The following is an 18,976-nucleotide window of genomic DNA, read 5'->3' on the forward strand; positions in this document are numbered from 1 at the left end:
ACACACACCTCACGCACACCACACACACCGCACACACACCACACACACACCGCACACACACACACCACACACACACCGCACACACACACCTCACGCACACCACACACACCGCACACGCCCCGCACACACCGCACACACACCGCACACACCACACACACCGCACACACCGCACATGCCCCGCACACACCGCGCACACACCGCACACACACCGCACACACACCGCACACACACCGCACACACCGCACACGCCCCGCACACGCCCCGCACACGCCCCGCACACACCGCACACGCCCCGCACACGCCCCGCACACACCGCACACACACCGCACACACACCGCACACACCGCACACACCGCACACACCGCACACGCCCCGCACCACGGTACTCACCACACACACCGCATACCACACACACCACACACACCACACACACCACACACGCCCCGCACACACCACACACACACCGCACACACCACACACACCACACACACACCGCACACACCGCACACGCCCCGCACCACGGAACTCACCACACACACTTACCACTGGTGAGTGATAATTAGTGGTGAGCGTGTAATGAGTTAATTATGAGCATGTGGTGAGTAAGTGGTGAGCGTGGTGGTGAGCGTGTGGTGAGTAAGTGGGGAGCGTGTGGTGAGTGTGGTGGTGAGTAAGTGGTGAGTGTGGTGGTGGTGAGCGTGTGGTGAGTGTGGTGGTGAGTAAGTGGTGAGCGTGTGGTGAGTATGTGGTGAGCGTGTGGTGAGTGTGGTGGTGAGTGGTGAGTGTGTGGTGAGTAAGTGGGGAGCGTGTGGTGAGTGTGGTGGTGAGTAAGTGGTGAGTATGGTGGTGAGTGTGTGGTGAGTGTGTGGTGAGTAAGTGGTGAGTGGTGAGTGTGTGGTGAGTAAGTGGGGAGCGTGTGGTGAGTGTGGTGGTGAGTAAGTGGTGAGTGTGGTGGTGAGCGTGTGGTGAGTGTGTGGTGAGTAAGTGGTGAGTGGTGAGTGTGTGGTGAGTAAGTGGGGAGCGTGTGGTGAGTGTGGTGGTGAGTAAGTGGTGAGTATGGTGGTGAGTGTGTGGTGAGTGTGTGGTGAGTAAGTTTTGAGTGGTGAGTGTGTGGTGAGTAAGTGGGGAGCGTGTGGTGAGTGTGGTGGTGAGTAAGTGGTGAGTGTGGTGGTGAGCGTGTGGTGAGTGTGTGGTGAGTAAGTGGTGAGTGGTGAGTGTGTGGTGAGTAAGTGGGGAGCGTGTGGTGAGTGTGGTGGTGAGTAAGTGGTGAGTGTGGTGGTGAGCATGTGGTGAGTGTGGTGGTGAGTAAGTGGTGAGCGTTTGGTGAGTATGTGGTGAGTAAGTGGTGAGTGTGGTGGTGAGCGTGTGGTGAGTAAGTGGTGAGCGTGTGGTGAGTAAGTGGTGAGCGTGTGGTGAGTAAGTGGTGAGCGTGTGGTGAGTAAGTGGTGAGCGTGTGGTGAGTAAGTGGTGAGCGTGTGGTGAGTAAGTGGTGAGAGTGTGGTGAGTAAGTGGTGAGCGTGTGGTGAGTTAGTGGTGAGCGTGTGGTGAGTAAGTGGTGAGCGTGTGGTGAGTAAGTGGTGAGTAAGTGGTGAGCGTGTGGTGAGTAAGTGGTGAGCGTGTGGTGAGTAAGTGGTGAGCGTGTGGTGAGTAAGTGGTGAGCGTGTGGTGAGTAAGTGGTGAGCGTGTGGTGAGTTAGTGGTGAGCGTGTGGTGAGTAAGTGGTGAGCGTGTGGTGAGTAAGTGGTGAGCGTGTGGTGAGTAAGTGGTGAGCGTGTGGTGATTAAGTGGTGAGCGTGTGGTGAGTAAGTGGTGAGCGTGTGGTGAGTAAGTGGTGAGAGTGTGGTGAGTAAGTGGTGAGCGTGTGGTGAGTAAGTGGTGAGCGTGTGGTGAGTAAGTGGTGAGCGTGTGGTGAGTAAGTGGTGAGAGTGTGGTGAGTAAGTGGTGAGAGTGTGGTGAGTAAGTGGTGAGCGTGTGGTGAGCGTGTGGTGAGTAAGTGGTGAGCGTGTGGTGAGTAAGTGGTGAGCGTGTGGTGAGTAAGTGGTGAGCGTGTGGTCAGTAAGTGGTGAGCGTGTGGTGAGTAAGTGGTGAGCGTGTGGTGAGTTAGTGGTGAGCGTGTGGTGAGTAAGTGGTGAGCGTGTGGTGAGTAAGTGGTGAGCGTGTGGTCAGTAAGTGGTGAGCGTGTGGTGAGTAAGTGGTGAGCGTGTGGTGAGTTAGTGGTGAGCGTGTGGTGAGTAAGTGGTGAGCGTGTGGTGAGTAAGTGGTGAGCGTGTGGTGAGTAAGTTGTGAGCGTGTGGTGAGTAAGTTGTGAGAGTGTGGTGAGTAAGTGGTGAGCGTGTGGTGAGTAAGTGGTGAGCGTGTGGTGAGTAAGTGGTGAGCGTGTGGTGAGTAAGTGGTGAGCTTGTGGTGAGTAAGTTGTGAGCGTGTGGTGAGTAAGTGGTGAGCGTGTGGTGAGTAAGTGGTGAGCGTGTGGTGAGTTAGTGGTGAGCGTGTGGTGAGTAAGTGGTGAGCGTGTGGTGAGTAAGTGGTGAGCGTGTGGTGAGTAAGTGGTGAGCGTGTGGTGAGTAAGTGGTGAGCGTGTGGTGAGTAAGTTGTGAGCGTGTGGTGAGTAAGTTGTGAGCGTGTGGTGAGTAAGTGGTGAGCGTGTGGTGAGTAAGTGGTGAGCGTGTGGTGAGTAAGTGGTGAGCGTGTGGTGAGTAAGTTGTGAGCGTGTGGTGAGTAAGTGGTGAGCGTGTGGTGAGTAAGTGGTGAGCGTGTGGTGAGTTAGTGGTGAGCGTGTGGTGAGTAAGTGGTGAGCGTGTGGTGAGTTAGTGGTGAGCGTGTGGTGAGTAAGTGGTGAGCGTGTGGTGAGTAAGTGGTGAGCGTGTGGTGAGTAAGTGGTGAGCGTGTGGTGAGTTAGTGGTGAGCGTGTGGTGAGTAAGTGGTGAGCGTGTGGTGAGTAAGTGGTGAGCGTGTGGTGAGTAAGTGGTGAGCGTGTGGTGAGTAAGTGGTGAGCGTGTGGTGAGTAAGTGGTGAGCTTGTGGTGAGTAAGTGGTGAGCGTGTGGTGAGTAAGTGGTGAGCGTGTGGTGAGTAAGTGGTGAGCGTGGTGGTGGTGAGTAAGTGGTGAGCGTGTGGTGAGTAAGTGGTGAGCGTGTGGTGAGTAAGTGGTGAGCGTGTGTGCTTTCAGATGGGGCTCACCCCAATGCATCTTGCTGCCCAGGAGGACCGCGTGGAAGTCGCTCAGCAACTCGAGGCTCACGGAGCCGCCATCGACCCCGTCACCAAGGTAACAGCCAGGCAACCACATCTCCATGGCGACCTCTATAACTACCCAGTCTCACTGCCGTCGTAATCAACGTCGCTGTCCACTTTCAGGTGTTGTACGGTGTTGTGCGGTGTAATTTCTACTCGATGTGCGGTGTGTATGGTGGGGTGTGTGTTGTACGGTGTTGTGCGGTGTAATCTCTACTCGATGTGCGGTGTGTGCGGTGCGGTGTGTGCGGTGCGGTGTGTGCGGTGTAATCTCTACTCGATGTGCGGTGTGTATGGCGCGGTGTGTGTGGTGCGGTGTGTGCGGTGGAATGTCTACACAATGTGCGGTGTGTGTGGCGCGGTGTGTGCGGTACGGTGTTGTGCGGTGTAATCTCTACTCGATGTGCGGTGTGTATGGCGCGGTGTGTCACCACAGCTGGGCTACACCCCTCTGATCGTGGCCTGTCACTATGGGAACGCTCCGATGGTTGAATTCCTCTTGCGCAATGGGGCTGACGTCAACCACAAAACCAAGGTAACCTCGCCGTCGCCAACAAAAAACAACAAACTACAGCAACAGCAGCCGCCATTGGAACATCCCCACGGTGCTTGTGCTAGACTAGGTGCACTTTGAGGCCACGTGAAGTGTCGAAGGCTCAGGAGCTGGAGGTCACGGGACAGACCCAGGCGCCATGGGTCGACTAGGATGCACCACCTGTGCTCCCTACCGTGCCAACTCGCTGCGTTTTATCCGCCCGGCACCCCACCGATTGTTGTGAGCGTCGCTCCTCCGCCCTCCACTGTTGTTCGGAGGGCGCGACTGCCTCCAACTTCCCAGCAGCGTCCTTCATGAACCTCCACAGAGGCCGATCTTGACACTCACCGCTCGTACCGGTCATAGGCAAGTCCACTCGGCTCACCTTGCAATATTTTGCTGTCTTTTCTTGGATTTTCTGTTTGCACATAGTCACTATAAGATGTATTCTTGTTCATGTTTTTGTTTTTTGTTTGTTGCGGTTGCACCCGATTCAAGAGCCGAATGGCTCACAGGGCTATACCTAATAAATGAACTTTGAACTTTGAACCATGCGAGGGGGGAGTGGCAGCGCAGTGGTGAGCGCACTGCGCCGTGAACCCAGTGACCCATGAACCCATGAACCGGTCCAGAAGCTTCCCGAGGTCAATTCGGACATTAATGAGCGCCTGGAGCGGTGCGTACACATCAACACTGGGGGAGACAAAGGTGGATGCTGTGCCGGCCTTCACAGCCGCTTGCCCCTACAGTCTGTTAAGTGGGACCCCTCTGTGTGTGTGTGTGTGCTTGTGTGTAACCGGATGTCCATCGCAGAGCGGATACACCCCCCTACACCAGGCGGCTCAGCAGGGCCACACGCACATCGTCAGCCTCCTCCTCAAGCATGGAGCCCGGCCCGATGACGTCACCAATGTAGGCACGCTACCTCGTCACACACCTCGTCACACACACACCTCGTCATATACACACCTCGTTACGCGCGCACACGTCACGCGCGCACCTCGTCACACTCTCACCTCGTCACACACCTCGTTATATACACACCTCGTCACACACACACACCTCGTCACACACACACCTCGTCACACACACACACACATCGTCACACACACACACCTCGTCACACACCTCGTTATATACACACCTCGTCACACACACACCTCGTCACACACACACCTCGTCACACACACACCTCGTCACACACACACACCTCGTCACACACACACCTCGTCACACACACACACACCTCGTCACACACACACACCTCGTCACACACACACACACACCTCGTCACACACACACCTCGTCACACACTACCTCGTCATACAACCCCATTATATCCATCCCCCCCATAAGAGTGTGACACGGTGAGGATGTGTGTGATGAGTTCAGTGTGATGAGCTGTGTGATGAGGTGTGCGGTAGGGTGTGTTGTGGGTGGTGGTGGTGTGTAGACAACAACAACAACCTGTCTAACGGGTTGTTGTCTAACGGGTTGTCTGGCGGGTTGTCATCTAGTGGGTTGTTGTTGTTGCAATCGAAACGTCGTGAGAATGTTATTGTTTTATTTTTATTATTTCCCTTCTACGTGACTTTACCGAAGGAACCAAGAATATGAATCCCTGCAGTCACAAAAGCTTTAAATCGAAATTTGGCAGGTTGTTGTTGACTGGCAGGTGGTTGTTGTTGTTGTCTGGTGGGTTGTTGTTGTCTAGCGGGTTGTTGTTGCTGTTTACTGGCAGGTTGTTGTTGTTGACTGGCGGGTTGTTGTTGTTGTCTAGCGGGTTGTTGTTGTTGTCTAGCGGGTTGCTGTTGTTGTCTAGCAGGTTGTTGTTGTTGTTGTCTAGCAGGTTGTTGTTGTCTAGCGGGTTGTTGTTGTCTAGCGGGTTGTTGTTGTTGTCTAGCAGGTTGTTGTTGTTGTCTAGCGGGTTGTTGTTGTCTAGCGGGTTGCTGTTGTTGTCTAGCGGGTTGTTGTTGTCTAGCAGGTTTTTGTTGTTGTTGTCTAGCGGGTTGTTGTTGTCTGGCAGACTGTTGTTGTTGTTGTTTAGCGGGTTGTTGTTGTCTAGCAGGTTTTTGTTGTTGTTGTATAGCGGGTTGTTGTTATCTGGCAGACTGTTGTTGTTATTTTCTAGCGGGTTGTTGTTGTCTAGCAGGTTTTTGTTGTTGTTGTATAGCGGGTTGTTGTTATCTGGCAGACTGTTGTTGTTATTGTCTAGCGGGTTGTTGTTGTCTGGCAGGCTGTTGTTGTTGTTGTCTAGCGGGTTGATGTTGTCTAGCAGGTTGTTGTTGTCTAGCGGGTTGCTGTTGTTGTTGTCTAGCGGGTTGCTGTTGTGTGGGCTGTGTGGTGGGGCACGCCGTGTGACAGGGCGGGAACACGGCGCTCTCCATCGCGAACCGCCTGGGCTACATCTCCGTCGTGGACACCCTGCAGGCCATCACCACGGAGACTCAGACCGTCACCATGGTAACCAGCTCACTGCCGCCATTGCAACCCCATTAGCCCTGATAGCTGCGGCGCTGCAGCCAACACCCGGGCCTCCGCTAGGTCGACTCGGCATTAAACGAGCAACTGGTTGCGGTGCGAGTATATTGGCGCCGTGGAGACTTCGTAAGCGCTACTCGCTCACGGCAGTTGCCTCGAACGGCCGTGTGGGTTACATGGGGCATCTTGGCTGTGGTTGTCCCACCTGATGACGGACGCTTGTGTTGCGCCCGAAATGTCGTGATTTTATTCCATGTTATACCCACGTGACTTTACCGAAAGGACCACAGAGTATCTTTGTGTGTTTCTAGTCCGTTTCCCAGAGGCACCGGCTCAGCATCCCGGAGACCATGACTGAGATGCTGGACGTGTCCGACGACGATGGTGAATACGCACGCGCACACACACACACACGCGCTCGCACACACACACTCGCACACACACACACACTCGCACACACACACACACACTCGCACACACTCGCGCACACACACTCGCACACACTCGCGCACACACTCGCACACACTCGCGCACACACTCGCACACAGATACTCACACAGCCACTCATGCACGCACGTGCACGTACTCGCTACAGCGGTTGCCACAGCACTGTGCTACGAAACCATTACAACTATTCTAGATTTGAAGTTTTCGCGACTGCAGGGATCCATACTCTTTGGCTCGTTCGGTAAACTCGCGTAGGTATAAAATAAAATGAATGAAATCACGACGTTTCGATTGCAACACAAGCAATCATCATCAGGTGGGAAAACCACAGCAAGAAGAGAGACTTGCCGTGGTAAGAGGTTATATTAACCACGTAAAACCCTAACTTTTTGTAGCGGTTTTCGTCTATCATATCCGCCGTGTACTACGACTCCACGCAGCGCTTCCCTCCCCCTACCCCACACTCCCACCCCTCCCTCTCTCCCCCCTTGCTCCTCCCCCTTTCTTACCTATATAACCTCTTACCACAACTCTCTCTCCCACTTCAGCAAACAATTTATTATTGCTGTGGTTTTTCCACCTGATGATGATTGCGTGTGATGAAATCGAAACGTCGTGATTTAATTTATTTTATTGTATCCCTACGTGACTTTACCGAAAGAACCAAAGAGCATTACAAGATTTTCAACGAAACGATTAAATATTTTTTTTAATTTTACCAGGTAAGGCCCACTGAGCAATGTAGCTCTATTTCAGAAGCGGCCCGTCCACAAATGATCGCCGAACGAAAGTGGCTTATCATTTGGAAATGTGTAGCAGTCAAATACTCTGAACGCGTTATGTTGATTCTAAATTGTGGGGGGGGAAACCGGAGGACCCGGAGAAAAATCCACGTGACGATGGGAAAAGTGAACATGCAAACTCCAAATATACAGCAGCAGGCGTTAGAGTCGAGATCGAACCCGAGACCTCCTGTATGCCTGGCGAGGTAGTTAACATCTCACCACCATGGCGCCTTTAACATCTCGAACGCTAACATTTTGCTCACAGCCACCTACACCAGTGATGATTATCTGAACCGGTTCTGGGCCTCCCCTAAGTCGACTCAGCCTCAAATTAGTAACTGGTGTGATTACCGTTGGTACGGCAATTTCAATACACACACTGGACAGGAAGTACAAGATCAAAGGGCTTGCAGAATGCGCACGCATGATGTACGTTGACTCATTAATCCACCCCCCACTTTGCGCAAGAGCACAGAACTGTGCTCACCACATCTACGCCTCTATATAAGGAACGAAACAGGTGGACTTCTCCACAAATCTGTCTATCGCCTGATGAAGCTGGTTGTTATTACCGGCGAAACGTCGTACTCAGATTGCAAATGTTGTGGCTTGGCTCTCCAACACACCGGTGGTGCTGTACTAGTGATGAATTGGCACGTTCTGTTTACGTGACAACCCTTACTAGTTGGCTGTGTCGGGTGGTGGCGGGTTTAACGACACATTTATTTATTTACTCGATCTAACCCAAAAACCTCTACTATGGTGTGATGTGTAAACATTGCCACCTGGGAGACAAAATCAGTCGGGCGTACCATGTGCCCTGCAGGCCTTAATAGGTGTTCGCTAACAGCACTTGCCACAAAAGTCTATTAAGGCTATTGGGGGGGTTATTTGCATGTATGTGTGTGTGTGCGTGTGTGTGTGTGCGCGCGCATGTGCATGCTTATGTGCGTGTGTACGCCATTTCCCTGTTTGGGTTGTGAGATCCTCACTTCACTCAGTTTATTTTCACAACACGCGTGTATTCATGACACGTGCATTTGCCGTGCGTGTGTACGTGTGTATTGTTTGCTCCACTTTCGCCACCATCTCACGTCCATTTCCCTTTTGTGTGTTTGCCCTCGTGTTTGTCTGTACGTGCCCGCGTGTGTGTGTTTGTGTGTCCACGTGTATGCGTGTGTGTCTCCCCGTGTGTGTCCACGTGTGTGTCTGCCCGTGTGCGTGTGTGCGCCTGCCTGTTCACCCGTGCGTGCGTGCGTGCGTGCGTGTGTGTGTCCGACACACACGCGTGCGTTTCGCTGTGGTTGCGCCAGTGCGTAAGGCTCCAAGCTGTAACGACGTGGCATCCGACACCGACGAAGGTAACAGCGCTGCGGGGCTGGTGGTAATAGTGATGATAGTGGTGATGGTTGGGGTGATGGTTGGGGTGGTGGTGGTGGTGATGTTGGTGGTGGTAGTGATGTTGGTGGTGGTGTTGGTGTTGGTGATTTTAGTGGTGGTGATATTGGTGGTGGTGGTGGTGGTGGGATCGGTATCACTCTGTGCGTGTCCTGTCGTCATATAAACATCTGCATTGATGCACTGCTTTGTCACGTGTGTCATGTGATGATGTGTGTGCTGTGATATTGTGATGTGATGTGAGACAATGTGATGCGAGGATGTGATGCGTTTCGCCCAGGAGACGGAGGCCCAACACTCCACCCGGATGACATCCTGGCTCTGACGGACGACTCGCTCCCCGACGAAACTCGACTATCAGAACTGAGGACCCCGGCGCGGTCGCTAGGCGCTGCACCCTCCACCGGGTAACCACTCACCCCACTACTCGTCCCACCACTCGTCCCACCACTCGTCCCACCACTCGCCCCACCACTCGCCTCACCACTCGCCTCACCACTTGTCCCACCACTCGCCTCACCACTTGTCCCACCACTCGTCCCACCACTCATCTCTCAGTACGTCCCGTGCCCCTGCCAGACTGGAGTAGGTGGTGCTAGCAGTATCCACAGCCAAGAGGTATACTGGATGTTGTGCACCGTGGGTGTAAATCTTTTCCAGAAGCCCTGCTCCTACCAGTGTCTTCTCTGTCCTGGTCTCTATCTCCATCTCTGTGTCCCAGTGCCTTCCTTTGACCTGTCTCTGTGTTTGTCTCTGTGTCTCGCTGTGTCTCGCTGTGTCTCTGTCTGATCTCCATGTGTCTCTGTGTGTCTCTCTCTGTCTGATCTCCCTGCCTGTCCTGCCTTTCTCTCCGCTCCCCTCCGTTCCCTTTCTCCCCCCGTCCTCTGGCCCTGGTTATCTCCCTGTCTCTGTCTGTCTCTCTGTTTCCGTGTCGTCTCCCTGTCTCTGCCTTGGTCCACCCCCCCCACCACCATGTCCCGCTCGCCTTCCTCCGGCCCTTGTCGCCACGCCTGCAGCCCCTTCGCGTCTCCTGGCGGCCTCTCTCTGTCCCTGATGCGCGAAGCTCCGTTGAGCTCCCGCGAGGACGAGACGTCGCTCCGCTCGGCCGCCGCCGCCGCTCCTCTCCAGGTTCTGTGCACCGGCCGCAAAAACGCCGAGCGGGGGGCCAGCAAGCGAACGGCGCTGTCGGCAGTTGCGATGAATAACACTGGTCAACAAAAAAAGTTTTTTTCTGGCCTGGACTTTTGCAGCTGTTTTAGACTAATTTCAGGGTGCTGATTCCAAATCTGATCTCAGATTTGCTCTATCACATCTCATTTTTATGCTATCGGCATACCCCATTTTCATTGATTTTACCCGAAAATAACACTGTCACTTATGATTGCAAGTTGTTGCGAGTCAGTGACTGCTTTAGTGTTAAAATATAGTGCTGTATTTTTAGGATAGTGTGTTTATAATATAATTTTACGTAGATATCCACATTTATTTAATATTTTTCTTCTGCAGTTTTTATTGAAAATGCAATATTTGATATCTCAAAAACCTGATGTGATAGATTTGGAATCAGCACCCCAAAATTATCTTGAACCCGTTGGAATACCTTATGCCAGAAAAAGTGTGAACAGTGTAATAAAAGGGGGCGTTGAGATTGCTCTCGAACTGAGCTAGGTTGTTGTTGATGTTGTCGTCGTCGTTGTTGTTGTTATTGAGAGCCTGGTGGGGGGTGGGGGGGAAAGAGACGACGATGACGGTAGTGGAGCACCGCGAGGGAAATCGCAGAATGAGAAGTGAGGTGACTGGTAGAGTGGTGAGAGTGGGTGGATAGGCGAGTGACAAGTAGGTGAACGTGCGAGTGTGTTGTTGTCGCGGTTAGCGTGCTGCACTATAAATCCGGCGGCCCAAGTTCTAGGTCTCCCCTAGGTCGACTCAGCCTCACTTCAGTACCTGGTGCGGTGTGTAAACATCGCCATTCCGGAGACAAAGGCGGCCGGGAGTGGCGCTGGCCGCCCACTCCCACGTGTGCCGTGCAGGCCTTCTTAGGTGCTCGCTAACAGCCCTTGTGAAGGCTATACGGGGGATCTTTGTTTTTGTGGCCTGGAGTGTGTGGTAGTGGTTGAACACAGTGTGCTTGCGTGCGTGCGTGTGTGTGCACGTGTGTGTGTACGTGCGTGCGTAGGTGGATGACGATGTGGAGCGAGCGATGATGAGGTGGGGGACACCGGAACACTGGGACAACGTCACCTTGTCATCCAGCCCCATGCACTCTGGGTAACGCGTCTGCTCTGTCGCTCTGTTTACCGTCACCCATTTCCCCATTGCACGCTCCCCCGTGTCAACCTCCTTTCTTTCTTATATTTATTATTTATATATAATCGTTGTTCATATTCTGATTCATTATTGTTTTTTTGGGTTAGGTCACGTAACAATCCGGCAAATATCTGTTTCAGGAAACCCTCCACCAACTGACATGGCCAAACTAATTTAAATTGTCACATGTACACGCACTCACCCATACACTCACCAACCCACTCACGCACACACCCTCACACACACCCACCCACTCAACCACTCGCCCACCCACTCACGCACTCACACACACTCACCCACACTCACCCATACACTCACCCACCCACTCACGCACACACCCTCACACACACTCACCCACCCACTCAACCACTCGCCCACCCACTCACGCACTCACACACACTCACCCACCTACTCACCCACCCGCTCGCCCACTCACTCGCTCACACATTCTCACCCACCCACTCAACCACTCGCCCACCCAACTCAAGTACTCACCCGCCCCTCCCCCTCACTGACCGGGTGAGTGAGGAGGAGAGCGAACGATGAATCTGACCCTGAGAATTGCTCTCCAACTCACCGAGTGAGTGATCTGAAATGGTCACGGTTGCCGCGTCGTGCACCGCGTCATTGAACCCGTTTGGCCGCATCGGGCGGTGGAGGGCCTCCACGAAAACAATGTTCCGGGCAGATGGTTGCGCGGCCTAAACCCTGACGCCAGCAATATCGCGCCGGTCGCCGTCGTTGATGTTGCGCTTCTCTCCACCAGTGCCTGCACGCCATTGCCCCAGTATGACAACAGGTGACCCTCCGCACCATCACACACCACCGTGAGACTGAGTGCTTGCGCGTGTGCGTGGCGAGTGTGGCGAGCGTGGCAAACCACTCCCCCCCCCACCCCTCACTACGGGGGGCAGCCCCGTGAGAGCGGGACGACGATATCGATAATGATATTGATGCAAGTGATGCAGTTGTTGTCACAGTCTTGGGATGATCTTGAAATGACCGTGTAATGATGTGATGATGGTATGATGTTGTTGGTTTGACGGTGATCTCGATGATGTCGGTATTGATGCGCGTGACGCTGTCATCACGGTCGCGGGATGATCTTGAAATGATCGATGTGACGTTGATGTTGATGAGGTCGGTGTGATGCAGTTTCCTGGTGAACGTATGGGGTGGTGTGATGATGCGATGATGTCGGGATGATGATCGCATGATCACGATTAATGTTATGATGTCGAGATGACATAGGTCTGGTGATGGTATAATAATAATATGATGATGTCGGCGTGGTGGTGACAACATGTCGGTGTGACGATGACGACGACGACGACAATCACGGTGCGGTGTGATGCAGCTTCCTGGTGAACGTATGGGGTGGTGTGATGATGTGATCATGTTGGGATGATGATGGCATGTTGGTATAATAATAATAATATGATGATGTCGGCGTGCTGGTGACAACATATCGGTGTGACGATGACGACGACGACGACGACAATCACGGTGCGGTGTGACGCAGCTTCCTGGTGAGCTTCCTGGTGGACGCGCGGGGGGGCTCGATGCGTGGCTGCCGCCCCCCCGGACTTCGCCTGCTCGTGCCCCCGGGCGCCTGCGCCTCCCCAACTCGCGTCACCTGCCGCCTCGCCAAGCAGCAGCCCCCCGCCACGGGCTCCGCACCCGGAGACACTCAAGTAATTCCCCTCCCCCCACACCCCCTGCATGGCCCACGCGGCCCGCCGGAGCAAGTGGCAGCCGGGGAGCGGCGCCCGCAGAGGCTGGCGCGAGTGCTTGCTACGAGCGGGGAGGGCGTGGCCAGCGCCGCGCCCGGCCACCTTTGTCTCCCCCCCCCCCCCCCCCCCCCCAGGGTTGATGTTTTTTTTATAGACACTGGGTGCTCGCTCAAGGCTGAGTCTGACCCTAGGCAAGGCCCCGCACCGGTTCAGATAATCATCACTGACGTTGGAGGCTGTGAGCGCGAATCGAACTCGGGTTGCCGGGTTTGTAACGCAGTGAGCTAACAACTGTCCCACCGCTCCGCATAGATACACGGTGACACGCACAGTGACACAATGACAAGTCCCGAGTCCCCTCCAAAACACTGTGTATGCTGCACAGGGGATCTTGGTGTACCTGTGTGCATACCGTCGTACGTGCGCGCATGCATACTCATGTGCGCGTGCGTGCACGTGCGTGAAGAGTGGTAGTGTAGTGAGTTTAACACGGAGGCTTTCGCGACCAATGTCATCCATGATAGAGGTTTTTTGGGTGATAAATGTGTCGTTAAATCCGCCACCACCCGACACAGCCAACTAGTAAGGGTTGGAGAGCCAGACCAAAACATTTACAATCTGAGTACGACGTTACGCCAGTAATTATAACTAGCTTCATCAGGCGACAGCCAGATTTGGCTAATCTAACCCAAAAAAACTTTATTATGGGTGGTACTGTAGTGGTTAGCGTGATGCGTTATGAACCCGGTGACCCAACTTCGATTCCCGCTCACGGCCACTAACACCAGTGACGATTATCTGAACTGATCCTGGACCTCCCTTAGGTCGACTTTGCCTCAAATGAGTACCTTGTGCGGTGTGTAAACATCGGCACTAGGGAGACAGCCGGGCGGACATGCTGGTGGCCACCCACCCCCTCGTGTACCGTTCCGGCCTTCATAGGTGCTCGTGAAAAGCATTGGCCCCAACTGTCTGTTAAAACTATATGGGGGATCTTTGTCTTTGTGCGTGCATGTACGTGCATGTGTGCACGTGCGTCTGTACCTGTGTGTATGCGCGTGTGTACGTGTGTGTGTGTGTGTCCGTGCATCTGAACCCATGTGTATGTATGTGCGTGCCTGTGGGTACACGAGTCTGTACCTGTGTGCATGTACGTGCATGTACATGCGTCCGTACCCATGCGTGCGTGTGCGTGCGTGTGTGCGTGCGTGTGTGCGTGCGTGTGTGCGTGCGTGTGTGCGTGCGTGTGTGCGTGCGTGTGTGCGTGCGTGCGTGCGTGCGTGCGTGCGTGCGTGTGTGTGTGCCCCAGCCCCAGGGACCACCAGTGGTGGATGGCGAGGGTCTGGCCGCTCGAATCATCCAGCTGGGCCCTCCCCTGGGCCGCTTCCTTGGGTACGTACACACACACACGTACACATACATACGCACAACAACAACCGCCATTCGCCACTAAATGACGGTGACGTCACCACGACGCTTGTGCCAGACCATGTGCACCTTGAGGCCACGTGAAGTGTCGAACGCCCGCTGGCAGGAGGTCACAGGGCAGACCCAGCAGGTGCCACGGGTCGACTGACTGAGATGACCGAGATGACTGGCTGATGCACCACCTGTGCCCCCTACTGTGCCAACTTGCTGTGCTTTAGTCACCCGGCGCTCCGCTCGTTGTTGTGAGCACACGCACGTACACACATGCACACACATGCACATGCACACGCACGTACATGGACCATCTGCCCGGCACATGCATGTACACAACAACAACCGCCATTCGCCACTAAGTGGCGGTGATGTCACCACGGCGCTTGTGCCAGGCTATGTGCACGTGAAGTGTACACACACACGACACATGCACGTACGTGCACACGCACGCACAGTCTTACGCACGCTCACCGTCATCAGCCATGCGCAATCCACTGCTGGATGGAAGCCTCCGCAAGTCACCTCCACATACTGTGTCACTGTGTGTGTGTGTGTCACTGTGTGTGTCACTGTGTGTGTGTCACTGTGTGTGTGAAACTGTGTGTGTGTGTCACTGTCTAACCCAAAAAACCTTTATTTTTTGCTGGATATCTGTGGGGAGCAGTAGTGTAGCGGTTAGCGCGCTGCACTACGAACCTGGCGACCCGGGTTCGATTCCCGCTCACAGCAAACACCAGTGACGATTATCTGAACCGGTCCTGAGCCTCCCCTAGGTCGACTCAGCCTCAAATGAGTACCTCGTGCGATGTGTTAACATCGCCGCTAGGGAGACAAAGGCGGTCGGGCATGGTGCTGGCCACCCACCCCCTCGTGTACCGTTTCGGCCTTCATAGGTGCTCGCTAACAGCACTTGCCCCTACAGTCTGTTGAGGCTATACGGGGGATCTTTGTGTGTGACTGTGTGTCACTGTGTGTCTGTGTGTCACTGTGTGTGTGTGTGTGTCACTGTGAAGCAATAGCTGACCCGCCTGTGCTAGATATCTGTGAAAAAGAGCTTCATAGCTCATCGGATTCCTCCAGTCTCAGTAAAGATTCCGATTCTGAGAGCCCTGCACGACGAACCCGGTGAACCCGGTGTTCGATTCCCGCTCGCGGCCAACGTCAGCGACGAGTGTCTCAATGGGTCCTGGGCCCTCCCCTGGGTCGACTCGGCCGTAAACGAGATACCCAGCCCCCGCAGTTTGTAAATCGGTATTGGGGGGGGGGGGGGGGAGACAAAGGCGACGTGGGCTTTTCGCGGGCACCCGCTCGCCTTACGGGCAACCCTGTCACCGGCGGCCCGCGCCGGCTACACCGGGAGGAGCTTTGTGTCTTCGTGTGTTTTCGTGTGTCACCGCCGCCAGGCCCGTGCTGCTGGAGGCGCCCCACTACGCGTCGCTACGCGGGGGGCACCGCGAGGTGGTCGTGCTGCGGAGCGACGACGGCGCCACGTGGGCCGAGCACAAATACACGCCCAGCGACGAGGAGCTGCGCCAGCTGATGGCCGCCTCCAGCGAGGGTGCGGAGCCCCACCATGCCGCCTCCTCCTCCACCCTCCTCAGCCTCCTCAACCTCCTCAACCTCCTCCCTCCTCAACCTCCTCAACCTCCTCAACCTCCTCCCTCCTCAACCTTCTCCTCCTCACTACACCACAACCTACTTACTACAACCTTCTTCACCTCCTCGCTACACCTCCTCCTGGCTACCTCTTCGCAGTACCTTCTCCCTCCCTCTCACCTGGGATGTAAACCCTGTGCACGCGTGCGTGTGTATGGGCCGTGATGGAGTGAGTGTGAGTGGAGGGTGGATATCTAGTTCTGTTAGTGTGTTGCAAGGGGCTGGTAACCCCTCCACCTGGCACTTTTTCTACCAAACACCTTGGTGGAAACACCCAACTAAGTTGTTTATGGCACCTTCTGGCCAATCCCCATTTGGCAGAGCCAGACTAAACGCCCTCGAACAGGAGACTATTGCGGTTGGCCACGTGGAAAGTTAGAACGCTCGCTGTGGAGAAGAGACTACCATTCCTCTGTCGGGAGATGGACCGGTACCACCTGCACCTGTGTGGAATACAAACCCTGCTGGGACTGCCGTGCCTCAAATATTGGCTGGAGTAACCACCCCTTGAGGGGCTGACTGAGGTGCCATCTGTTGCAGAAGTACGAAGGTTGATATGGAGTCTGAGACCAGGAAAAGCATCCGGGCAGAAATTATCTCTCAGGCGAACTGCCGTGGGAGGGTGGCTTCTGTGTGCAGACTGCTCTATGTGACATCATCGCAACTGTCTATACTAGAGGATGGGTTCCGCAGGAATTGGAAAGATGCCCTGAAGGGGGACCGCACAGATTGTAACACCTACTGTGGCATCTCACTCGGTGTGCCAGGAAAGGACCTGGCAAGGATGATTCAATATCGCCTTGCCAGGCACGCTGAGGAGAGGCTTGCGGAGCCTGAATGTGGTTTTAGGCCGGGGTGGTCTTGCACAGACGCCATATTTTCTGTCTGTCTGCTACAGCAGAGGTGTTGGGAATTGTAACAGGACCTACATCTCTGCTTTATTCACCTGGTCAAGCCCTATGATACCATGATTAGGCCAGGGCCCTGGGTTGTTCTTCTTGCTTTCGGAGTCCCTGACTCTCTGCTCAAAATTTTACAGGAACTTCATGACGGTGGACAGGATTCAGAGCCATTCCCTGTTCACGTTGCGGTGCGACAGGGATGTCTCCTGGGTCCCACATTCAGCCACGTAGTTCAAGAAGCCTTCCAAAGCTGTACCAGTGTTATTTCTATCTGGCACAGATACAATGGGAGGCTGATTGATGCCCGGGTGCGGTCAAGGGATGGCTCCCTATCGGGCAACCATGTTATGTACGCTGATGATCTGGTGGTTGCTGAACCTGGAGAATGCCACTAAGAGGTTGGGACTTACCAGCAGCCCCACCAAAACTAAACAACTGCCTGGGTACTTTGTATTATCCAACACTCCATCCCCTCAACTCCCCATGAGTGATGGGGCAGTTATGGTGAGAGTCGAGAAGTTTCCATACCTGGGCAGTGTGCTTATGTCAACTCTGGTTTGGCAGCCTAGGTCTCACAGAATCAGCCAAGCAGCATTATCTTTTCATAACACTCTGTGGTCTGTCACCAGAGTTATGCCCTCCCTTATTTTTTCTTGTGAAACATGCAACCCTCTGATGGAACATATGCACCAGTTTGAAACTTTCCTGCCTATGATCCATCCTGGGTTTAACTAGGATGGATTGTGTGAGGAGCTCACAAATCTTTAAAAAACCTGGACACATTCCCATCAGTAAGCTCCTCCAGCGGGCAGGGAGACGTTGGCTGGGTCATGTAGCCTGTATGCCCAGCCACGATATGCCCAAGCAACTTCTGTTTCCTCAGATAGAGGGGACGAAATGGGCACAGTTGGGCTGAGTATGTGGAGCTGAGTGGACTTGCCAATGACTTGTACCAGCGGTCTCAAAGTCGGCCTCGATGGACAAGGTTTGCGAAGGACGCTACTGAGCAGTTGGAGGCCGTCGCCCTCCAACAATGGAGGGCAGAGAAGTGACGCTCACAACAACGAGCGGAGTGCTGGATGGTTAAAATGCAGCGAAGTTAGCACAGTAGGTGGTGTAGGTGGTGCATCGGCCGTTCATCTCAGTCAACCCATGGCACCTGGGTCTGTCTTGTGACCTCCTTTTAGCGAGCCTTCTACACTTCACGTGGCCTCGGAGTGCACCTGGCCTGGCACAAACGCTCTGGTGACGTCACTGCACACTTAATAATTATTATCGACATTTATAAGGCGCCTTGCACTAATGTCTCAAGGCACCTTCTACAACTAGGATTAAGGAAAGGCCAAGAGAGGAGAGCTAAATAGAATGCACGGACTTGGTGGCGAATGGCGGCCATTGTTTATGTGCAAGGGTGCTCGCTAACAGCACTTGCCCCAACAGTCCATGTGGGCTTTCTTTGGGGGGCCCTTTGTCTCTTTAGATCTGGAGGGCGAGTCCCCGATGCTCACGCGTCAGTCCTGCCGCGTCCTCACCAAGGACTTTCCCAAGTTCCTGGCCCTGGTGTCACGCGTAACCATGGAGACGGGGATGCTGGGCCCCCAGGGGGGGGCCCTGTGGAGCCGGGGGGTCCCTGGGGTGCGCGTGGCCTTCCCCGAGGGGGCCCTCACTCGACAAATTCGCCTCGGCCTCCAGGTGAGCAGCAGTGAGTGATTGGTTGGGTGAGTGGTTGGGTGAGTGGGTGAGTGAGTGAGTGAGCGAGCGAGCGAGCGAGAGTGTGTGGGGTTTGTATGTTCTTCCTCGATTCTGCGTGGATTCACTCCGGGTTCTCAGATTCCCTCCTATATCGAAACCCACCCACCCACTTGAACTGCTATCGGCCCAAATGTCCCCCATGCTCAAATATTCCCTGCAAATCACTCAACTGGGATTGCACAGCAGCAGCAGCACCAGCAGCAGGACCATCCTGAGTCTCACCGAGTCGTGAGACTTGGCAAAGGCTCTCTGCAATAGGAATGGCGATATTGCAGGGTGTGGCCGGGAGAGGCGGCCAGGCTAACTAACGGGGGGTGGCGGTGCTCGTTT

General features: G+C 54.4%; 1 protein-coding gene across 1 annotated transcript in view; it reads left to right on the forward strand.

Annotated features, from left to right (window-relative positions):
* The window catches only part of LOC144727910 (uncharacterized), an 85,636-nt gene that overhangs the window by 26,122 nt on the left and 40,538 nt on the right, over positions 1–18,976 (forward strand). Inside the window, exons 19-32 of the mRNA XM_078607049.1 lie at positions 3,164–3,262; positions 3,665–3,763; positions 4,577–4,675; positions 6,128–6,226; positions 6,556–6,628; positions 8,790–8,837; positions 9,155–9,281; positions 9,891–10,065; positions 11,051–11,142; positions 11,948–11,980; positions 12,704–12,875; positions 14,224–14,306; positions 15,740–15,894; positions 18,375–18,586. Coding sequence (XP_078463175.1) covers positions 3,164–3,262; positions 3,665–3,763; positions 4,577–4,675; positions 6,128–6,226; positions 6,556–6,628; positions 8,790–8,837; positions 9,155–9,281; positions 9,891–10,065; positions 11,051–11,142; positions 11,948–11,980; positions 12,704–12,875; positions 14,224–14,306; positions 15,740–15,894; positions 18,375–18,586 — 1,566 coding nt within the window. The remainder of the gene's footprint in view (positions 1–3,163; positions 3,263–3,664; positions 3,764–4,576; positions 4,676–6,127; positions 6,227–6,555; positions 6,629–8,789; positions 8,838–9,154; positions 9,282–9,890; positions 10,066–11,050; positions 11,143–11,947; positions 11,981–12,703; positions 12,876–14,223; positions 14,307–15,739; positions 15,895–18,374; positions 18,587–18,976) is intronic.

The sequence above is a fragment of the Lampetra planeri genome, chromosome 27 (genome assembly GCF_965212315.1).
Source record: "Lampetra planeri chromosome 27, kcLamPlan1.2.h2, whole genome shotgun sequence".
NCBI lineage: Eukaryota > Metazoa > Chordata > Hyperoartia > Petromyzontiformes > Petromyzontidae > Lampetra > Lampetra planeri.